The 24,946-nt window shown below is 37.4% G+C and overlaps 1 protein-coding gene across 7 annotated transcripts in view; it reads right to left on the bottom strand.

Moving 5' to 3' along the window:
• The window catches only part of sorcs2 (sortilin-related VPS10 domain containing receptor 2), a 207,868-nt gene that overhangs the window by 63,642 nt on the left and 119,280 nt on the right, over positions 1–24,946 (bottom strand). For all 7 annotated transcript variants that reach the window (XM_065289404.2, XM_065289407.2, XM_065289408.2 and 4 more), the window contains exon 3: positions 18,628–18,727. In XM_065289404.2, the coding sequence (XP_065145476.1) occupies positions 18,628–18,727 (100 nt within the window). The remainder of the gene's footprint in view (positions 1–18,627; positions 18,728–24,946) is intronic.

Genomic DNA, 24,946 nt, shown 5'->3' with positions numbered 1-24,946 from the left:
ACACACACACACGCGTGCACACACAGCCTCAGGCTCGCTGCATCATGTGCAGAACATCAAAAGAGGCGCTACACGACCATGATAACATATGAATTCATGAGACATGTCCACAGGTCCAAGCAGTCATCGGACACAGACATCTACCTTGAGGAGGCTTTTACTGCTCGAGGAATCAAAACAGATCTCTCTGCACATTTGATCAATTATTAAACAACATTGACAGCATTCATCATGAGACATTAAAGAAATTATAGAAAATTGTATGATCTTATCTATCTTAAAGCCTGAATTAGAAATACAAATACATGTTATTAACAACATAGACAGATATGAACACATCTTGCATCTTCCCATCTCTTCTTAAAACACAGCGGACACAGTACTGTGCAAAAGTGTTAAGCCACCACCACCAGACTTGTTGTTTTAAAAGTTTTAATGTCCATTCATATTTATTTTTCAATCTATTTTATTAAGATACAAAGAGAAAATACAGGAAATATGTAAAAAAAAAAAAAATTACATTTCAGGACTAAATGTCTTCTTTAGGTATCGTCGGTGTTTAGTGTGACCTCTCTCGGTAAAAAGACTAATTTCTTCAATATTAGAAATCAGTATTTAATTTTATTTAGGTTTAAAAATATAGCGGAAGATTTTCCCGAATTTTTAAAAAGAACCGCCCTTACACTTTTTTTTTAAATGCACATACACAAAACTCTTCCTGCTCCAACGTGTGCACGAGAGAGAGAGAGCATGCACAAGCCTAGTTCTTCTCTTCGCTCTGTTTACAAGTTGCTGTCGGCATGGCTCATACATTGAGATTTTTACCGTGTCTTCGCGGTACGTGACATTGCTAATCATAGCTTACATCAACTTTTACTAGAAGTGATTTTAAATGGATTTCTCCAAATAGCATCCCAAACTTTACCTGTAGAGTAGAAACTTTGCGCCTGAGGTATCAGTGGGAAGCCCAACCTGTGTGAAATATTCTCCCAAAAAACACTCTGGTCTCGTTTCTTTCTTCAGAGGCCTTTCTCTTCTTGTCATACAATTCGTAAACACCTTTTCTCTTGCGACCCTCAGACATTTTGAAAAAACACGGTGAGAATGCGAGCTTCAATGATGGCTGAAACTGTACTGCCCTACAAAGCCAAAGCCCAGTAACTACGCATTTGGTCAAAAATGAGTTAAGAGTTGAAATGGGATTTGTGAGATCTGTTGTGTCTTGTAACAAAGTCTCCTGGTTCAATTTTGTCGCATTTTAGAGAAACGTGTGTGCCAAAATTGCAGTAACATGTTTGACTGGCTGTGTAAAAAACTTTAAGGGCATTTTTCTCGGTTTCAGTGTTTGCGTAGTTACTGCAATTAGCCTTTGTAGGGCAGGGTAACCCACCACACATACACATACATACATAATCTATATCATAGGGATGAGCACGTACGACGGCCTTACATAAACATATCATCAGAATGATTGACAACTGGAATGATCAACAGTCTTGATGATCCACCCGGAAAAAGAAAATCTTCCGCTATACCTTTTAGAGATTGTGCAGTTTCCAGCTATTGCTGAAGTGGAAGGAGAGTTTACCCTAAAAACTTGACACATCAGTTTACATTTTTATAAAGTTTTAATACTATATACACATTTCCTGTATTTTCTGGTTGCATGTTGTTAAAGAGACTGAGAAACAATTATATATGATCACTATAACATTGCAAAAACAACAAATCTAATTCTGCCATGGTGGCCTAAGACGTCTGCACAGTAATGTGTGTCTGTGCAAGCTTATGACAGCACATCACACAAGAATGTGAATGTTTGTGCAATATCTATTTGTTCTGTTTGATCTATCCATCCATCCATCCATCCATCCAACTTAATGAATATACTATAAAATTAATACATTCATCTTGATGATATTAAAAGGGAATAACGTAATGGTCTACATGCACAAACGGCATACACACAGCATACACAAACTGATGAATACAGCAATTTTGTTTTCATCTATGTAAAAAAGCTTTCTAACATCAGTGTCTGAATTAAGATATACTTATAAAACCCAAGAAAAAGTTTGAGACTACTGCTAGGACCTTATTTTGCAGTTTGCTTGCAGAATTCAAGTCTTATTAATTACTGTCAAGCTTATCATTGATGTCTGTCTTTGTCCTAAAGAGAGACAAAGCTTCAGCTTTAAATAAGCATTTCACTGAAGCTCTATGCAAACTGCTTTGATACCGATCTGAATAATGGTTAAACTGAGGCGTGTCCCTCGGTTTTTATATTCAGCAAGACAGCAAACTCATTTCTACAGAACTGCTGCAGTGCTGAAGAAGGGTGTGAGTGTGCGTGACAGGTTTATTCATGCATGTTTATCACCTTTTCCTATTAAACCAGAAAATGAGGTTTATGCGGAAATGTATGTTTTATCAGACAGGTTGAAGTTTAGCATGTATTGCTTATCAGAGAGTCGTAAGAATGCTTGTCAGGAACTTGAAAACATACTTTTGCTGATAGATCACCTCTTATATTTCCTACCTATGACTTCAAGTACAAAAATATATTTTTATCAATTTCCATTATTTGTATGCTTCATCTTAATTATTTATTAAATGTTTCAATTATTCAATTGATGCTGATATTAAAACATGGGTTGACCCACTGTTGTTATGTGGGGCTGGTTGGGATCATCCAAGACTCTGAAATATTTTGATAGCACCAAACAAGTTTCAGGAAAAACATTTCACAATCCAACAAACCAAAAATATCCAACAGACTAAAGATGCCATTTACAGTGACGTTTAGTTTCATAAAATTGTTGTGGTGTGCCATATAATCTTTTGTTTTCAAATTCACATACACATAAAAAAAAAGAACAAGAACAAGAAGCAAACAAACAAAAACACTTTGGCCTATATTCTGGGAGGCAATTGCTAGTTTGGTTTCCAGAGAAGAAATACAGTTTTTTATGTTTTCATCCATGAAGAAAGTAATATGAGAAGAGAAACCACGCAAAGAGAAGAGCAGAGAGCGAAAGACAGGGACAGCTCCGAAAAAGCTTGAGGCCACTGAGGTAAAACCAGGGTAGAAAGAGAAAGAGAGGAAGAAAATCATGGTGAATGAAAGAGAGGGAAGACATGTAACGGGAGCAGACTGGACCCTGGCCTCACAGACACGCACAATGATTCCAGTTCACGAACAAATTGGCCAATTTTTCATGGCATGCCCCGTGGCAGCCTCATCTATTTCAGCTTTTTATATTTATTTTTAGATTTCAGACTATAGCACGCATTCATCTAGACTGAAGAGCTAACTCTGGTTTAGATCTGACTCGTGTTTACACTAAGAGACACAATCTGCTCTCAGTCAAATCAGCCAAATCAGTGACCTCGTTTGTGAGGATGCGGATGTTGTTTTGTGCAATCTGCTCATATATTCCATAACTGAGGGAAGCTGCTGATGTTTTGCCTTGGCATAATGTTTGATAAAAAAAGAGAAAAATGGGGCATATAAAAGAGATGGCGGCTCTACCAACAACGAAAAAAGCCCTGTAAAGAGAAAACTGCAGGAAAAAGTCTTATTTACATGAGAGGATCAACTACCAGGATGAAAAAAAAAGATGAGTTAATGTGTTAATGTTTCCCAATTATTAAAACTAAAATGATATAGCCACTTCAAACAAAATATAATCCAATTGAAGAGTCTAAATATTTTTTATCAGATCAACACAATCCATAGTTCATCTGCATAAACAAACCACAATCCAAATGTCTGTTCCACCCTCACTTCAGCAACAGCAAGGGAGACCTTGTACCTGTGCAGTGTCTTACAATCAGAGCGTGAGAAAGAGAGAGAGAGAGAGAGAGAGAGAGAGAGAGAGCGAGAGAGAAAGACATAGAGAGCGCAGAAGAGCAAAACAAAGACAAAGTGTATGTGGGGGGAGCTTTTGGAAGATGGATTTTATGATATAAATGTTCAGTCATTGTGTCAAAATGGAGTTGAATTCGGTAAGCTGAGCAAGATTCAAGGCCAAACAAATCTGTCATGGACATACTCTAGCTTTAAGATATAACAATGTAAAAACAGGTTTAACAGCACTGAACACCAACGTATCAGAGACCACTGAAATGTGAATGCATGTCCACATAAAAAAATACACATACACAGGTGGAGACACCCTTTTCTTTGTACTTTTCGCCTACACTGGTCCAACAACAATAAAAGCACATGTTGTTTGTGTAGCATGCATATACACGTAATAAACAGTGGTGTAAAAAGTGTTGGCCCCCTTCTTGATTTTTTTTTCATGTTTGTCGCATTTTAATGTTTCATATCAAATTTAAATATTTAAGATAACACAAGTAAGCACAACATGCAGTTTTTAAATGAAGGTTTTTATTATGAAGGCAAAAATAAATCCAAGCCCACATGGCCCTGTGTGAAAAAGTGCTTGCCCCCTAAACCTAATGTAATAACTGGTTGTGCCACCCTTAGTAGCAACAACTGTAATCAAGCATTTGCGATAACTTGCAATGAGTCTCTTACAGGACTGTGGAGGAATTTTGTCCCACTCACCTTTGCAAAATTGTTGTAATTTAGCCACATTGGAGGTTTTATGAGCATGAACCAACTTTTGAAGGTCATGCATTTCAATAGGATTGAGGTCAGGACTTTGACTAGGCCACTCCAAAGTCTGAGTCGTCGCTGCGCTCTTGGGGGTAATTTTGGGTGGTCCGGCCATTCCTGGAAAGGGTTCACCACTGTTCCATGTTTTTGTCATTTGTGGATAATGGCTCTCACTGTGGTTCCCAAAACTTTAGAAAATGGCTTTATAACCTTTTCCAGACTAATAGATCTAAATTATTTCCTGATCTCAACATTATGTGTAGCTTTTGAGGATTTTTTGGTCTACTTCACTTTGTCAGGAAGGTCCTATAGAGGGAATGAACGTGACATCAGCTTTGGCGAAATGACTGCGGTTACGCCCACTGAGTGGCAAAAGACCGAGCGGCAGCATTTGTGTACAGTGTGAAATCAGCGAAAACACAGGGAAAATGCTAGCCTGGTCCAACCAGACTCTCGTACATTAATTTCAATTGTACAGAGAGTCTTGCCACGCTCCATTGCAAAGCGTTACTTCCGTTGAGGAGGGTCGTCTGTTGAAGTTTAAAACTATTGGATCTGCCCAGAGTCACTCAGGATCTGCCATAGGCGATCGTTAATGTGTAACGTGTGGTCGTGACGTATATCATGCGCCGATACCGGCGGGAAACAACAAGTCAGAATAATCAGAACAACAAAACTAAGCAAATCTGGTTCTTCCTCCGGCTTTAACTTCTGTATATTCGTCAGTTTTGCAAGAACGGACCAAATAGCTTTTCTCACGTCTTTCTCCGCTGCCATTACTGAACTACAACTCAAACTGACGCACGACCTCAAAGTCATCGTTCTTAGCCACCCCCCTTCTGTTCGCTGATTGGACCTGCAGATTTTTGCAGGAGAAAATGAAACTCTACACACAGTCCCAGACATAGTACTGAAGCGAAATGAAAATTAAGCAGAAGCACGTAGGAGGGCGGAGCCAGGCTAGGAAAACGGGTCTAAATTGTAAAAAGCTGTTGTGCGATAGACTGTACTAACAGATTTAACAAGAATTCGGAGCTATCGTTTTACAGACTGCCAAGAAACAACAAAAGAAGAAGTAAATGGATGCCATGCCAACGTCCACTGACCACAAGTGTGTTAACAAGTTGCTAGGGTCACTATCAAGCGCAACTAAATTTAATTTTTGCTGATAATTGTCAGTTATACGGACATTTTCTCGTCTGCCGCTAGAACAGCCAGACATTTTGTTGAATGTTTTGCCAGTCAAAGGAGAAGTAAATCAGTAGCAGTAGCCATATGTGAGGTATGTACAATTTTGGGATAAAAAATCCTATTAAAATACATGAAATACACATAAATGAATACTCTTGTTCTGTGTAATTGCAAAGTTTTGTCAGTGAGCCTTCATTAAAAAACATTTATTAGGATGAGCCTTGTGTTCTACAAAGGTGGGATGGTTTAACTGTTAGGCAAGACAAACATGTATGTCAGGAAAAGCAATGTCTGGCCATATGCCAATGTCCACATACTACTAGTGGTTTGGCAAGTTGTTAGGGCCACTGCTAAGGCCAACTAACTTCAATTTAAGCTGATAATAGTCAGTTTTACTGGTGTTTTTCGAGTAGCCGTATGAAAACCAGACATTTTGTTTAATGTTTTGCCACTCAACAGGGAGACCTCCGGCGTGGTCACATGGAAAAGTGACGTCAATGCATGCCCTCTATTTAAGAGATTTCTTGATTGCCAACAGGTGTTGCAGTAATTAGGCCTGCACTCTTAGAACGAATGTGTTAAAAACAACACATTAGTGTTGATTCTGGGACAACACACTAACTGCGTTGTCCCAGAATTCACCCATCTCTGTGTTATTATTGAAACAACACATTTTGTGTTACTTTAAACACAAAATGTGCTATATTTTAACACAAAATCAACACAAATGAAACATAATGTGTTAAAAGCTTACCACACAATGATGTGTAAAAAATTAACACATCCTTTCTAAGAGTGTGGGGAACTGAGAGAGAAACTGAACTCAGGTGTGATAAACCACAGTTATGTTATGTTTTAACGGGGACAAGCCCTTTTTCACACAGGGTCATGTGTGTTTGGATTTTGTTTTCCCTTAATAATAAAAACTGCTGGCATTTAGCATCATTTGGATTTGAGTTAATAATATACCTGTACACATTTACACAAAAATACGTGTGTAAACACACACACACACACACACACACACACACACACACACACACACACACACACACACACACACACACACACACACACACACACACACACACACACACAGCACGCACATTCTGGTTTCCATGTTTTGTGGGGACATTCCATAGATGTAATGCATTTTATACTGTAAAAACTATATATTTTATTCTATTCCCTTCCCTTAACCCAAACTCTAACCGCACCCATCACAGAAAACTTTCTGCTACTTCAGAATTTTAATAAACAACATTTTGTTGATTTATAAGCTTGTTTCCTCATGGGGAACCTCAAAATGCCCCCACAAGGTCAACAAAACACTGGTATTCCTATATTTGTGGGGATAATTGGTCCCCACAACGTGATAATTACCAGGTACACACACACACACACACACACACACACACACACACACACACACACAGTGTATAGTGTGTGTGAGCTTCAACATTTGTGTCTTTACAAGAATGGAAAGTGGCACATACTTTCATTAAACAAAAACTGCAAACTGTACGTTCATCAAATATTCAACATACTGTAACACACACACACACACACACACACACACACACACACACACACACACACACACACACACACACACACACACACACACACACACACACACACACACACACACACACACACACACACACACACACAAAACAGACAAAATACAATGCTAACAACTGGGCTTAGAGGTCACAGAGTCTTTGTCATTTTCTTTTTAATTCTGAAAGCAAAAACTAATGTCCTCCCCTGGGGACACATTGTTTTCCACTCTTTATTGAATCAGTGATTCCTTATTGACTGAAGGAATAGAGGATATGAGGAATATGAAACAGCTGTCATTGTTCCAGGCATGAGAGAGATCACTGACTGACTCGCACATTTCACATTAATGAGAATCATCCCAGATGACAGCAGCTTGAAGCTGTAGACAGACCGCTTGCTTCCTCATGACCGAAGAGAATCAACCTTTCACAGCACGCAAACGCACACGCACGCACGCACACACACCATCATTAGCATACTTCTGCTCGTCCATTCCAAGCCAATTTCCCAAGATCAACTTTCTAGTCTGCTGCTTAATGGTCAAGAATGAGACAGTGTTAGTTTAAACTGATTCTAAATGTGTAACCAGAGAGAGAAAGAGACATTAAAATTCCTTAGATGTTCACAAAAGAGATGCATGCTGGGTAAGGAGACAGTAATGGGAAAGAGCAACAGGAAGCTACACAACTGACACATGCTTCCTTTGCATTCGTGCCAGTGTGAGTGAGAGAGACAAATATAAAGGATGTGTCTCCCACTGTGTCTGTTTGTTCTGTACCTCTGTTGAGATGTGTGTGTATAAACCCAATTAGTAGCGATAGTGGCATGGCACAGAGTTACATGCATACACACACAGCATAATGCGTTTAAATTATTGATGAGGTAAGTCCAAGTTATGCATGGATTGTAGGAATGCACTGAAAATTCAACCAATTTAGGCATTATTTGAATTTGGTCAAGTGCATCCAGAATTTTCATTTTTAGTCCAGAATTGGTATTTTGGTGCAACACTAATGGATTGGAAACAAATATCATTAAAAAAAAAATGTGTGGAGGAGGAGAGATGACCCAATAGCAAAGAAGGAAAGGGGTGGACAAATATCCAGAATAGTGGGTCTTTGGAGCAGAATGTGAAATCCCACTCACATATCAAAACTGTCACGTTTAGCCACAGCCAAGAGTTCAACCCAGCAGTTACTGTAGAAAATACTGTAGTCCAGGAGAATGAACACCAGATACTGTACTGTACAAATTATTGCTGCCCTTATTTGCAAAACTATGCTTAAAATGAATTATCATTCATTTTAAGAAATCATGTGGATTATAAACATCATAATTAAAGCAATAGACTAACATTCCCACACTTACATTTTATCTGAACTATAGTATCCTAACAGAGATAGGACATTCATCTGAGAGAATGGTCAAATACCGTTTCAAAATGCCATTTGTCACAGATGAGTTTCCTTATGTACTGTACATAGGTAGACGATTGCAATCATTCGTCAAACATCAACTTGCAATACGTAATAACAATGAAAACTACATAAGAACAAAACATCAACACAAATGTCATACATTATTCTGTAAGTTCACATAAACTGTCAATCAGCTGAGTTTAATCTTAATGAACTGAAGCATCTGTTACAAAAAATCAAAAAGACACGGCTCAGACAGTCACTAGCAAATCATCTGAAAAAACTCCAGTGTTTCGGCATGTCACATAAGACAAATTGGCTACTGGTTGACTCAGCAGAAATGGCATGCGGTTCAGTGAGTGTTTGTGCATACTGATGTAAAGTTTTGGCTCCTGGCTGATTTATTATTCTACAGTTCATTAGCATCTGGAAATAACATGAGGAGGATTGCATCCTGGAATTGCAAAGTAAAACCACTCACCGTATTACCAAGATAAATGTAATGGAAATCTGAGCTTTGTTACAAAGAAGTTAACATGGTCAATGTGACAATTTAGTGACTAGAAGTAGCAGAATCTAATATTAAACATGCTATTCAGATCAGAAGGAATGTAGTGTTTGTGTCTTTTCACTTTGGAAGGTCATTTAAAAGTTTTTCAACATCAATCTCCCTTTCACAACTGAAGACAGTGGTGCAAAAAATGTTCAGACACTACAGCCAAAATTTGATATCAGCTGTGAGCAGGCCCAAACAATCCATCTGCAGGCCCTCAAAGACACATCACGTCAGCACGAACTTATCTCCAAACTCCATCACCTCTTTTCAGCTACAATCAATTTATGCCCAAACACTCTGGCTGCCATCCAGGTGTGATTAAACTATTTCAGCATTCTTTCAAATGAGTTCAGTCACGGCCAATCTATCTTACTGTGCCAGACACAATCAATAGCATATCGCAAAACTGCCCCTGCGTCCCAATTTACGAACGATCCCAAATAGTATGTGACATTAGAATTAGTTTGTCCCAAAGCATAGCACATGAAAAAGTTTCTCTAAGACGGCAATAGGTTAAACATAGATCAAACACTTACTTAAAGGGCGTGTTGCAGGTTAACCACCACTGTCGATTAATGGGTACATAAATCACTCAAGATATGTGTATAATTTTTAAAATGTCTCAAAAATGTTCTTAAAGAACACTTTTTTTACGTTTTTGGTATTAACGGTTTTTTTACGCAATTCTGCGATGACGTCACGTTGGGTAGAAGTGGAGAAAGCCTCAGCCAGAGCTATAGAGATAGATGAGACATTTATTGTTGTTTAATACTTACGTATACAATTTGGAAATCATATATACATCGTAGGAAATATATAATGTGTTATACTGCAAAGTTATCATGCTAATTATTATTTATGATATATGTGGAGATAAATAAAACTTCGCAAATCTGCTGATTTGATCCATTCAGGTCCTGACCACCAGGCTAGAGATTTTTAAACATCCTTAATCCACACTTACTAGTCTATCAAATAATATCTCAAATATATTGTTTTGTGAAATAAAAGGATGCTTTGTTATATTGTTTATGCGATTATAACGAATCACACGATCATTTTATACGCAGCAGTCAGCAGCTGCAGCACACTCGGATCCGACCGCATACATACTGTAATAAACAGGCGTTCGGCGGCTTTTTACATCACGCCAGACTATGCCATTTGAGGAGGAACCGCTCATTGATCACCGTATTTTTATAAATCCTGTACATGTTTGGACCTGCCGAACAGGTTGAGCACTTTCATATACTTTGTTGAGCAGAGAGGCTGCACAGTTTGACCAGCGGGCTGCGGGAACCGGCGCACATCACGCCGCCGCCAGACGGTGTTAACTCGAAATGTATAACTATTATCAGATCGACCCACCGTGAAAGTCCCGACTCTCTCGATTGCCATTCCGCTACTGGCTGTAAGAAAGTGAGTGCGTTTGGGTCGCTGGTCCCCGCGAACAGATGTGACGTGCCTCACTCACCTTCCTGGATTAGAGACATGCTGCCAAAACCGTTTGTGCTGAAGATCGCATAAAGTTACACCCATTTCAGGCAGGATCATGGACCCCCTCAAGCCAGCATGCACGAGTATGTTAATTGTTTGTTTACTTTCTACACGAAGATATGCTAACGTTATGCTATCTGGCTGTCTGCCTATCTCTCTATACTAGCCTATCCATCTGTCTGTCTGTCTGTCTGTCTGTCTATAATCTGCGCTATCAGAACTGTACTTTACTCGTCTTTCTATAGTCATTCTCAATGCTCTCAATGCGGCTTTGGTAAATTCTCTCCCCAGCGTGACGTCATACAGTGCGTTGTGGGGGAAAGGAGAATCATTGCAAACCGCTGTACTTTTTCATACTTTTTCGGGTTTTGTGATACCCAACAACATAAAATACAATGGATAACAGTTTAAATGTTTATTATCAACAAGCAAATTGCACAAATTTGTTGAAAAATTTTACCTGCAAATCGCCCTTTAAGCTAATTTCACTTCTGCTGGTTTCTCTGGTATACAGTTTAACTATGTCACTGCATTATGTCACTTTGAACTATACACATTTGGGTCAGCGACAAAAATAATTTGACTAGATGAGAAATTCAAAAATCTTTTTAAAAAACTTGTTTTAAAAACATGCATCAGGTATATTTCAATGCACATAAAGTATTTATGTTGATTTTAGGCAATAAAAAAAATCCATTTGCACCATTTTTAATGAAAGTTAAGACTGACTGGACCTGAAAATGTCAAAAGGTGTAACCGCCAATTACACCAAAGAAGGAAAAATATTAAATATTTTATTTACCATGTAAGTGTAATAATCAAAAAAGAAAAAAAAATTAAAATATCATTTTATAAGATATTTCTAAATGTAAATTTTAATGCGTTTTTGTCCGGACATATGCTGAAAACAGCTATGTTTTCTAAATAATCTTTGAGAAATTATGTAAAAAAAAATATTTACAAAATCATATTACACTAAACTAGATGATTATATTTTATTCCACATTTTTTTAAATATATTTTTAATTTAAAAAAATACTACACTAATTGACATAGACCAGTTACACCACATTGACATTTTTGCAATTATCCCCCAAATCCCCCTTCAAAATGAAATAAAACCAGAAATATTAGACTTAGTCCTCAAAAAAGAGAATGTATGCAAGTAATCTGCAAATTTATTTTAAAACCCTCTATTTTAACCCTTTTACATTTAATTGAACCATATGGACACAAAATAATTAATGTCACATCATTGACGCATTTAATAAGAAATATGCACACGAAAATTGCAAAGGAGGTATGTTTGGCTTGCATTTAATACAAATTATTAGACACATCGTTAAGAAAAAACATCAGCAGAGCTCTATGCACAAGAGACCTATAACTGGCAGATCTATTCATCTATCTTGCCTCACTAATACGGTAGGGTTGAGTAAATGATATGTAATTAAACCAAATGAGAGATAATGAATTGAGGGTACTGAAAATGAAATGTAGAATGTGTATGACAGGATGTTAACTGTGACTGATGACTGACAGCTTGGGTTAAGGCAACACACGTAACTATGCGACAAGGCCGTCTGTGGTATCGAGATGTATTTTTTGATGTCGTAGCATGTTAATACTTCCAAACTTTTCTATACACTTCTGTGCTTTCCACTCACACAAAGTACTTTGGGTACATACAGTAGGTATAGTGTATAACTGGGACTTTATTCAGGTGTGATCTAAAGTCTTGTGTACAATGTTGATAGCAACCATTCCACAGCCCAATTTTTTGTACTTCTGTGGTAAGGCCATATAGAGCAAAAAGAGAAACAAATAATGAATAAATAAACAGCTATTTTTAAACAATCATACATCATTTTTAGCATTTAAGCCTTTTAGAATGATGGTACCACATCTATTAAAGGCTTAATGCGGTTGAGATTTGGCCCTGAGGTACTGGTAATACTATAATTCTACTGGTAGCCTTCATTTGCAGAACATATCGTCGCTGTCTTTCCGCCTGTACTTTATGTCCAAATACACTCTCTCAAGAAACAAACAAAAAAAAAACATTAAATCATTACACACGGTGTTGTCCAAGTTGACAAGCGCTTTTTAATAATGTTTAAATATTTGCAAAACCCATTGACAAACATAAAGGGTGACAAACATTAAAGATTTATGACAGAAATATGGAGATATAAGCTTTTAGAAGGACAGCAATGATGTGTAAGTCTTCAATAGACTAACCAAACGCCCATGAATGTCGGCTTGTTTTTCTAGACACTAGGGCAGGCTTTTGTTTAGCAGTATAATTTGTTTAAGTAAATTACATTTAAAAAACATACAAAATTAAATCTTAAAAGTCTAAGCATGGCCACATTTAATCTTCTGTTGGTATTAAAAAGATTAGCACATTTATTTGATGTCTCCAAAGCTAATTATAAGAACCCAAGCTTATATAATGACAGAAAGTGGGTTAGTGGAAACATGCTGATTAAATTTATATAAGTTACTTTCAGATTTAATTGTATGGTGTTTTGTAAAACATGAAGTTGTCTCAAGGCAGCTTTGAGTTTGTAAGAACAAAGAACAATACAAATTAAACAAACTCAATAAATTAAAGCCCCTTCTTATTTCAAACTTCACAAAAACAGCATAATTTATTTCATTTAACAGTTTCGTTCAACAATCATGGCAGTGCAATGAAGATACTGTACTGAATTTTATCTTTCATTAATTGGACTTCCATTGGTTATGGAAAATCAGGTCAGACTGATTTATTTGATGTCACAAATTTCTTGTAATGGCAATAATGATGATGATGGGAGGACAAGTGCGTCTGAAAATAAATCAGAGATTTATCAGTGCTATCGATCTCTCTGCAAGGTCAGGAGAACTATTAGGTTCACTGTGACATCACTAAACGTCTGTTAATGTCCTGAGGTATTATGAGATTCCCAAGAAAACGTCACAATGTTCCAAGGAAATAAATCCTATCTAATTATTGTATTGTTTTGACTTTAAGCAAGTGTGAGCATGTTTGTTTATGGGGTTTATTTTGGTGCTATGTGTGTGGGTGTGTACTGTATGTTCGGGCATGTGGGCACACATTGGTAAAGCTCATTACAAGTTAAACCGTCCATGAACAAATAAGCAATTTGTAATACTTAAACTTGGCTAAACGATGGGCTATGAAAGACGTAATTGCCTTCTTAATCTTAAGCTGAGCGAAAATCTTTGTTTTAAGCATTTAAAGACAAGATCAATAAAAAAGCTCTGCAGTCTTTAACATCTGTAGGTCCAACAGAGTGTTTATTGGTCAGGGGGGTAATCACTTTTATTAATCACTTTTATAATCATTCTATATATATTCATAGTATGATTTTTGTTTGATCAATGAATGTGTGAATAGGATTTACTGCTCAATCAGTAAGTGGTGCAAATGCCTTATATTTTTTTTACCTTCAATTTAAAAAAATAAGATTTTTCAAATACTTCCACTATAGTACAAAATATACAGTATCTTATCTCTTGCCCTGGTCAACAGTTCCTATATATTTCAAGTAGTGGTAATCAATTCGCTATCATTTTCATGTCTGAATAAACCTAGATACCTAGATAGAAAACATGAGGAAATCCAGCTACAAAATATCAAGTGAACGTCTCTCAGCTTATATCTTGGTTTTTCTCTCTTTTCCAACACTGTGATGACGTTCACCTAAAGGAACATCCATGACTGAACACTGGTTTGCTTCAGTCACTTTCATATCCATGCCTTTAACTTTCAAATGTCAAAGATAGCAACAGCCTCTTACTGTATATCTGTTTTAGCGCTGTTTCACGATCCTGAGCAATATGAATTTAATCTCAGGCCTTCTGCTCTTGACTGCAGCAGTTAAGGCAATAGATCTTTTGCACTGTGTTCTCCATGCAATATAACCAGAATCAATAAAACACACCACACTTTGTAAGACATATGTAAAAAAAGATAAATGATACACTATATCTACTTTAATTGAACACAGAAAACATTATCCTGTAATACAATGTACTGTACAGCTGGTTAACTGCAGCTCTGCAGTACTTTAATCACTGGAGAAAATTTAGTAAAACTTTACAATAAGGTTGTATTTTTTAACAATTAGTTAATGTATTAGCTACCATGAACTAACAAAGAGCAACACTTCTACAGCATTTATTAATACATTTATAAAATCAAACTGTTAACATAAATGCACCATGAACTAACCAGAAAAACTGTGTGACATTAACAAGAATTAATATATGCTGAAAAACTACATTGTGCATTGTTTGTTAAAGGAAAACAGCACCGTTTTTCAATATTTTACAATGTTCTTACCTCAACTTGGATGAATTAATAAATACCTATCTTTTTTTAAATGTGTGCACTTTTAATCTTTGTACAGCGCTTTGTAAATGAGTCAGCATGTAGCCTAGCCCCATTCATTCCTATGGCACCAAACAAAAGTTTTATTTTGTGTCACCATACTAAGGGGCTGTCCACACGAAGACGCAAATCACTGTATACGTTATACATGTACATTTTTTATCGTATTGGCGTTTCGTCCACACGGATCCGGCGTTTTGGGAGACTGGAACCGCTATTTTTTGAAACCGGGTCCTAAAGTGGATAAATCTAAAATCGACACCCTTGCGGTTTCGTGTGTACAGCCAATTCGTATATTTTGTGAAGCGAAAACGTCATCACATCACGTGTCGGCAGCATCACACGTAACAGCAACAACAATAATGGCGGACTACATGATTGTGTTCGTGCTACAGAAGCTACTAAGCCTTCTAGCTTTATTACAGCAAAATCTATTGCTTCTATGCAATTGTGGTGAGCAACAAGCGATAATGGACAACACCATACGCCACATGCTCTTAGATCCACCACGGAACCAGGAGAAAGCCTCCGCTTTTGGTCTTGAAGTTGTTGAGTTTGACATCACTTCTTCTTCTTGGTTCGTATACAGAGCGCAAGGTTATGCGCAATGCGCATGCTCAAAGTCTTCTTCTCCGTGTATAGTGTATATCTGTGGCAGAATTACAGCGCCCCATACTGGTCTGGCATATATACTACACCGCTTTCAGTCGGTTTCAGTGGTTTCGTGTGTGCGCAGATATTTCTTGAGACGACGCCATGTTGTTTACGGATAATTTTTTTAGAACGAGGAAAAAAATTATTGGATAGGGAATGCACCAGCTTCGTGTGGACAAAGCCTTACTCTTGTAACTACTCATGTAACAGTCTTTAAATGGGAAAAACATGGAAGTGTTTGGTGGCTTATAAATTCATCCCTGTTTGGAGCCATAGGAATGAATGGGGCTAGGCTAAATGCTAACACATTCACGAGGCGCTGTACAAAGATTAAAAGTGCATGCACTGAAAAAAGATAGTTGAGGTAAGAACATAGTAAAATATTGAAAAACAGTGGTGTTTACCTTTAAATGCATGTTAGTTATTGCATTTACTAATGTATACTAATATACAACCTTATTGTAAAGTGTTACCTAAATTTCTTTGCAAAATCATTGAACTATCCAGCCTGTATACGTTAACAAAAGAGTTACATACTCTTACTCTCTGATATTGTACTGTATTAGCTTCATTTTTGTGTTATTTTAAAGGCCATTTCCCATTAATGAACGTCCTTTTTATTTCTGGTGGGGACAAATCTCACATTATATTCTGAATAATTACTCGCTGAAGTTTCACTTAGAGATAACGCGGGACAAAGGAAGTGAAATTTATGCCAATTGAAATTAAACTGTTTGGTTGAACTCTTTGTCTGAACTACGCAAGCTATTAACAAAATGAAGCCAGCAAACACTGAACACCGAATCAGCTGCTGTTCATTTCAGTGCTGAATATTTCTCATTAGAAACAGAGTAAAGATACGGGTTGTCCTTGTTATAAGACTCTGAAATGTGATTTAGAGGTCAGATATTACAGACAAACGACAGCTTTATTTGTTTTTGTCCTAGCTTTTCTATCTCTTGCTCTTTTTTTCCCTCTGACACTTCTTTCTGTGTCTCTTACCATTTCATTCACGCTTGGTTGAGCTCTGTGCTGTAGATATGAGGAGGCCAGACGCTATGGTTTTGGGTCAGTGGCGTTTGATCCAGCTCCTCTTTGCTGGGACTCTAATGCCACATTGATTGACACTGTAGTACTGTGACCTGTGGAGTGTTGCGAAGCACCCAACTACTGTAGCAATATGGCTATAAAAACAGGACACTAGATGCCATGACCATGTATACAGTATAATATCAGGAATCATAGTGTGATGTCTGATATGTGTGATAACCACTGTCCATCAGTATGATCACTTCTGTGAGTTAAAATGCATTTGCAGTTCTTCAGAACAGTTTCTTTGGCTCATTGAATGCGCCCCAGACAGCGGTACCATCAAAGAGATTTTGCCCTAGAAGCCTGAAAGTGTCTGTTTTCATGAAAGCCACTTTTCCCAGACACTGCAGAAAGCACATGTATTGTACTGCCCTGTTCAAAACACTCTTTGTGTTGACGGTTCAGGTGAGCTTGTCCAAGATTAGAAGATAAAGGAGTCTGACTTGAGACAAAGTTTCTCCTGTTGTACCATCGCTTCCTGAGCTATTTACTTTCCGGGCACAAACATCAAAATGAAAGACTTGTCCAAAGACTTGTACTTCAAATGTACTGAATATCATTTTGAGTTGTGCTTTAATTATAAATGTTCTGCATTGTGACTAGAACTGAGAACAAAAGAACGACATGCTTTGATGAGTCTGGTAAACTATTGAGTCTGTTTATGCTAACACAGAGATGCGTCTCATGTGACTTACTGTAAATGACTTTCATTTAAGCAGTTTTAAAGGCAATTGATGGTTTAATACAAATATTCACAATTTGCCCATTACCCTGAAGCAAACATCTTTACTGTCCTTACAGTATAGAGGTTTATTGTTATTAAACAGAAAACACACATGCATGATACATGTCAAAACTAGAAAAAAACAAATGATTTTATGCAAAACACAGTTTGTTATGTATTGTCAGAAATTTATAATGAGCTGATTTTTGATAGTTATCAGTGTTGTTTGCATATAAACAGACTCATAAACAGCAAGTACTTATTCAGACATGAAGTATGCGATGAGGAGACTGCTAATGAGCGGGAGAACCTTGTAAACTTTATTAGGACGAGTTTGACACGCTTGAACATCATAGTTGCTTTAGGGTGATCATTACCATCAATCTACTTATCAGAAAAGAAAATTCACATGACCTTAAACTGCTTACATTTAATTATGTGCCTTCTCTCTCTCTCTCTCTCTCTCTCTCTCTCTCTCTCTCTCTCTCTCTCTCTCTCTCTCTCTCATGCACGCACACACGCACGCATGCACGAGTTAAGAGGTAATTGCTGATCTGTGCCTAAACATGCACTGCTGCAAATAATTTCCATTTGAAAGTGAAAAAGTGAAAGTGACATGCTTGTCAAGTATGCAACCCATGCTCGAAATGTAACTTCTGCGTTTAACCTTTCCCAGTGAGTAGTGAACACACACACAACTGGAGCAGTGGGCAGCTATCACAGTGCCCAGGGAGCAATTAGGGTAAGGTGCCTTGCTCAAGGGCACTACAGTCGCAACCTGCCGTCCATGAGACTCGAACCAGCAACTCTCAGGTTACAAGCCCGACTCTCTAACCACTGGTTAGATTTTTTAATGGTTACTAGAGTGACATGCTTTTGTAAGATCTTATAGGTTCTTACCTTTTTCTTATTGGTGGGACAAATGTAAAAGTTTGTGACAATGATGGTCGTCCCAGGCATCAGGTTAAGCTTGGTGTAGGTTGTCCCATAATCATTGGATCTGGATTGAAGAAGAAGGAGAGAGAAAGGAACAGAGAAAAATTTCATAAGCAACTTTATATAGTCACTCTGTTATAATGAATCACACATACTGTAAATAGATATGAGATACAATCATATGCACCTAAAATACTGTAAACTCATATCAGCGGATGATTAAATATATTTATACATGGGGCTGAGAGGCAGCATAAACATGACTCAACAGCACTTCCCACATGGACGTGTTACTATTAACACATTAAGAATATACGCGACATTTTTCATCACACTTAGATATAATTTACATTTTGTGCTCAAAGAATATACAAAATAATAAGAAAACTATCCATTTGAATCACCCCTCTGCTTCTTTAAGGCACTTACAGTAGTCTCATAGGCATTTTATCTGTTTTTTTCCACAAAATGTGAGTCAGCAAAATCAGTCAGTGAAAATAAACTTGTTAACTCAGTCGATCAGCAGTAGTGGGAAAGATGCTAGGAGTCTATTTAAAATGTTCATGACATTCTGTTTTAGAAGTTCAGCGTGAATGAAATCACTGCTATGATCACCAGTCACATCCTCTCAGCTCAGCACAAAAAGTCGATAGATGGACACACTCGGGACCGCTCAGACTAAATTAAAAAGATTTCTACTTTGCATAAAGTTACTAACTAAAGAATGTTAAATAGCATGGGCAGACTTTGCTACTGTATGAAAGAAACTCTTAGATTGGGTTCAACACCTTCAGGTCTGCAGCAAGACCTGTCAGATACAGTACTGTTCATGTGCAAACAATCGGCATTGACTGTCACAGAGGGGCGGCACAGTGGCTCACAGCAAGAAGGTTCCCGGTTCGAGCCCTGATTAGGGCAGGTGGCCTTTCTGTGTGGAGTTTTTGCATGTTCTCCCTGTGTCAGCGTAGGTTTACTCCGGTTTCCTCCCACAGGCCAAAAACACGCAAGTTAGGCAAATTGGAGATACCAAATTGTCCCTCCCCCAACTTGTGTATGAATCAACTTGTCTGAATAAAACTTGTGTATGGATTAACTGGTTCTTGTCATGAATATAGCTGTAGATGCAGGAATGGCGTTAAGAAATAAAGGAGGAAGACTGTCACAGAGAACAGGTGAGTCTGAACAAAGCCCCTCCCCTAGAGGATGTTATTGACAACTGGCCCTTTTTACTTAAAGGTGGGACTTCCTTTGCTAGAGCGGCCATATTGATTTTGCGCTCTCTCCCATTCAAAGCAATACAAGTGATGCATCTTGGGTAAAATATCGTTGATTTTAATTGTTGAAAAAAAGTTAAATGTGGATGTTGCTGAGTGTTATTATACTTTCAGAACAACTGCCATATTGTCCAGCACAACACAGCAAAAAATATTGCAGCTATAAACCATTCAGCAATATTACAGCTCATGCTGAAATGATTTGCATCGAGCTAATTTAAATAGCAAGCGCCGCCAATATGATATAAGTATAATTTACAATCACAGGTGTGGAAAAATTGCAGCAACAAAAACGAGCAGAGAGCTGTGGTTTAAACTGGTCTGACACTTTCATGACAAATCTGCATCACATTAGCCTGGGTTTCCCCATGTTGCCTTGCACCCAAATTTATTCATGCTGCAAGTCTAGCATGGAAACTATGGACTTTTTTGCCCCTGAAAGAGGGAACCAATCACAGAACGGGGAGGGGCAGCAAGACAATGACGACATCTATGTGAGACACCAAAGCAGTTTTGTTTATCCAACACGGCAGCAGACACAAAGTTACTTTTAATGCAGTCTTAGATAGTGTTCTAAGTAGTTTTGAACGCAAGTTTATTTAAAAAAAGAGCAACTTTTGGCGTTAAACAATTTCATATCCAAGTAGGATGTTTGGATATGGCAAGACATGATAGCCACAGAGTTTTATAGGACCAACCTGCTAGGCATCGTCATCGATGAAGTACAATTAACTTATAAATAGAAAGTGATATCTATTAATATCATATCGTCATTATGCCTGTACTGTGGTTGTCACAGTGCCACTAAATTGTGTTGCTTTTCAATATCAATATACATCTACCGGTTTAGTTGCATAGCTTTCAGCTGTGTGCACAAGTACCGATAAAAGTTTGAATTTATGTCGCTCTACATACGTCATCTGGTATAACTGAAAAGATTGGCTATGAGCTACATACAGACGCATTTGATAGACATTCGTAGCACCCAATAAATGGCTCTGGGAATTTGTAAACCACGCCTCGAGAAAATGAGCATATGGTTCATTCTCTATGAGACTGGTCTGGTGTTAGCCAGGCTAGCATCACATAAGTTATGAAGAATGCATGAGAAAAGGAGAGGTCACAAAGTAACATTTAAAGTGCCTTACTTAAACTTAAAAAGAAAACGGGTCTCAGAAAGAGACGTGATGCAGAGTGCACAATGTCAGATAAAATATAAACCTCAACGATGAAGCTCTTCCCTGGTGCTCCTCCGGATCACACATTTTTGTTTCTTACTGACAGTACAGAAGAGCAGAGCAAAGGTGTTTATGCTACAGCAGAGCTGAGAAGAAGGTGAAGATGGTGGACCACCGATGGTCATCGGGTGTCATATTACTGTGTTTCTGTAGCTCAACTGCTAGAGCATTTCATTAGCAGTGCAAAGTTTGTGCTGTAACTAAAGATTTTTTTTAAATAGTAAATATTTCAAGTCACATTTTGACCGGTTCCTATATGTCTGCTAAATAACTCAAAATAACATCATTCATTACCAAAACCCATGCTTATTCTGAAGCAGAATTGAATTCCTTACAAACACGTCATTTATTCAGAAAAGTGGACTGTGTTAATTAGAATGAGCCATCAGACAATGAAGACGTTCAGCATCTCTAAAGTGGAGAAAAACTCATGCAGAGGTCATCAGCGGGGCTGGTGAAGCAGCGCCAGGAACAGCCAGCTCATTAAGTAAATCCTCTCGTGGAGAGAGAAATGTCAGAGGCCTCAGAGGAACATTATGTAACTAATAAAGCTAATTTGGAGGATTGTGTGGCACGCTGCGCATCGGTTGCCAAACGTTTCGCTAATGATGCTAACTTAATCGGATGGCTCATTTAATGCCACAGATTAGCTGACAGGACTGATACAGCTGGTGAGGGAGGAATGTGGATGGAGAAGAAAGATTCATACAACAAGGACATCGGGGACAATATTCAGTTTTTTAACTTCAAAAGTCATTTCCAATTATCTATTGTCCAAAAAACTCTTTTCTGAACACTGAATTGAACTAACCTGAACTAAAAAAATGTAAACACCAAAATACATTTAACACATCAATCTGATCTTAAAGGTACAGTATAGATTTTAAGTGGCATCCAGCAATGAGATTGCAAATTGCAACCAGCCTCAATTTCGAAATGCAATGAGAAGCAAACATGTCATCATCTGAGACAACGTAGGAACGAAACACGTTCTGTAGAGCAGTTTGTCCGTTTAGGGCTACTGTAGAAAAATGACTGCAACTTTCATGTCAGGAGACCCGCAGTGTATGTAGATTAAAACAGCTCATACTAAAGTAATTAAAACAATACAGTTCCTTATGTAAGGTCTTTATACACCATTGATGATATAGTTAAGTCTATTATATTGCATTTATGTCAAGAGATCCTTCTAAAAGTTACACATTGCACCTTTGAGACTCAGATGTGCACAAGACAACACAAACACCCCGAAGGCCAATCTAGCGACAACGATGTAAGTTCTTATCTTTGTGATGTGTAAAGCTCATTAAAGTCACAAAGCAAAGATCTAAAGCAAGTCTAAATCTGAGAATTAATCATATTTTTGCCACAGGGGAAGGTTTCCGTTTCCACATTTGGAAATTAACTGAAAACATTCTGACTTCCTAAAGTATTCATTTGGGATCATGAGTCATATTCTGTGCAGACATTCACTGTCATATTGAATCTATGTTTGAGGAAAATAAACAGTCTGTGCAGCAAGTTTATTTTTACCCCACCGCTCATTCTATTTGTTTTGGTGGGTCACAGCCAGATTCATATTTACACGTTTGTAAATAACGCTCATTATTATCATTTTAGTTTAATTGTTATGAGTTTTACTTTTATTGTGGCGTTATTGTTTATTATTGTTGTTCTTCTTCACATTAATATTAACATTAATATGCATGTGTTTCTGTAACTCAACTGGTACAGTGTGACACTAGCAGCAACAAGGATATGTCCATGAAAGTCGTTCTGGTTAAAAGCATCTGCCAAATGCATAAAAACACAGTTTGCAGGAAATAATGTGTTTTTACCCCAAGGATTTGTACTTTGCTCTTGACTGTTCTTGCTTGCTTGCTGAAGGATCTCTGCTGAAAATAATTCACTGTGTGACAAGCATACTTGAGACGGCGGGTTGTATAAAATCCTAGAGACCAAACACTTCAGACTTGAGTCACAACACTAGGTTAGCATTACCATCAAACATCTTTAATTTGGAGAGACACGTTAAATATTCTCTGACAGTTCCTTGAAAAACTAAACACTAGCCTTAACCAGTACTTTTTATTTCGGCATATGCCCTGCCATTGTCAGATCACAAAGGCATGAACTTTGTGTAATAAAACCTTCAGCTTTAATTATTTTGTATTGTTGTTGGATTAATACATTTAGTTTAAAAAGAAATATAAAAATCTTTTTCCCTTTTGTGATCTCATGACATGTTCACTTCCTATAATAAACATGTCAAATGAGAACATTCCTGATTGCCATTATTAGTACAATACATGAAAAACAAAGATATCCACAATACAGGGCAGCCATAGTTAAAATAATTCTAAAACTAACTGTAGGCTAAACCAGTGCAAGGTGTCAAGTCATCATGTGTGCATCTTGCAATGCATTGATCAAAAACATCTTGATTTCATACCTCTTCGTCTCATTTAACATCTGCAGTGATGCATTTAATGTCCACATGACATATATTGCAAAATATATTTGGAAAACTCAATAAAGAAAAGCTAACACCAACATGCATCAATAAATCCAGAAAATTTGTACGCAATAAAACCCTAGAAATTAAAGCCACATTAAAATCTTAAAAACTCCTTAACCTTGAAAAGTCAAGGTTCATTCAAATGTATTTTGCACCAGAACAAATTGTGGACAAAACTGTAAAAAGCTAGACTTCAGAAAGCCTAAGGGAATGTTTGTTAATCTGTAAACTACCGACCCAGAATATCTGTGGCCTTGTAAATGTGTGAGAAAGGTTTTGGACAGTTCATATATCAAAGTAACTCAAAAGACAGATTTAACTGGCAAATATCTTTGGTATTTAATTTTAACATGCATTTGAACACATTTAGCATACATTTCTTTTACGTCAGCATTTCATTGTTCTGAATGAACAGAACATTAAAGTGGGTCCACCATCACACCATTATCATTAGAAAATAAAAACAGGTCAAAATAGGTTGTGAGTAGCCAGGAACTCAGGAGAAGACAAGGGATCTGTGAAGTGTTTACTCCAATGTTACAGAAAAAGCAATAGGGGCATCTGTGCTACCGTACAGCCTGATGGAGTGTCAGACTGCCACAGACTCATCTAATGATTTTTCCTTTTATCCTCAGTGTCTTTTATTATGAAAATAAGAGGTGTTTTAGTCCTCCCCGCATTTAAGAGACAAGACGCTCCGGTGTGCATTGTAAATGCAGACTATTAACAAAAAATACTCAATGAATTAAAAATGTATCACTGAAATGTAGCTCTCTGTGCTATCTTTACTTTTAAGCACTAAAGCAATATTCATTATTTTATAATTATATCTTAACATATTCTAGGAAATTCACAAAAATATACAAAAAGGAAAAACATTTGTGGTCCCTAAAGCTGTTAAATAAATCACACCACAGTTTCAGGATTCTTAATCAGGTTGAATATGAAGACAGAGAGCATTCCTGGGAAGTTAGAGATTAACAAAACAAACAACGAAATTAGGCAAAAGCAATATCCAAGTGTTTGGATTTCTCCGTAGGCTCTGATGGTTTCAAATACCAGGAAGTGGAAGCTAAACCCAACCACCCAGACTCTGTCTAGTAAAGGTCATCCATCAAAATTCTTTGCACGAATAAGAAGAAAATTTGTGCGGGAAGCCACAGTCGTTTTAGCCTTGCATAGCCAGACCTAAAGGTGCATTGAATTTTGGCAAAAAGCTTTAATGTATAAAAATGTATGCTCCTTTGGGTCAT

Source organism: Paramisgurnus dabryanus, chromosome 2 (assembly GCF_030506205.2).
Source record: "Paramisgurnus dabryanus chromosome 2, PD_genome_1.1, whole genome shotgun sequence".
Taxonomy (NCBI): domain Eukaryota; kingdom Metazoa; phylum Chordata; class Actinopteri; order Cypriniformes; family Cobitidae; genus Paramisgurnus; species Paramisgurnus dabryanus.
The sequence above is the reverse complement of the archived record's forward strand: the minus strand, read 5'-3'. Positions and strand labels throughout refer to the sequence as shown.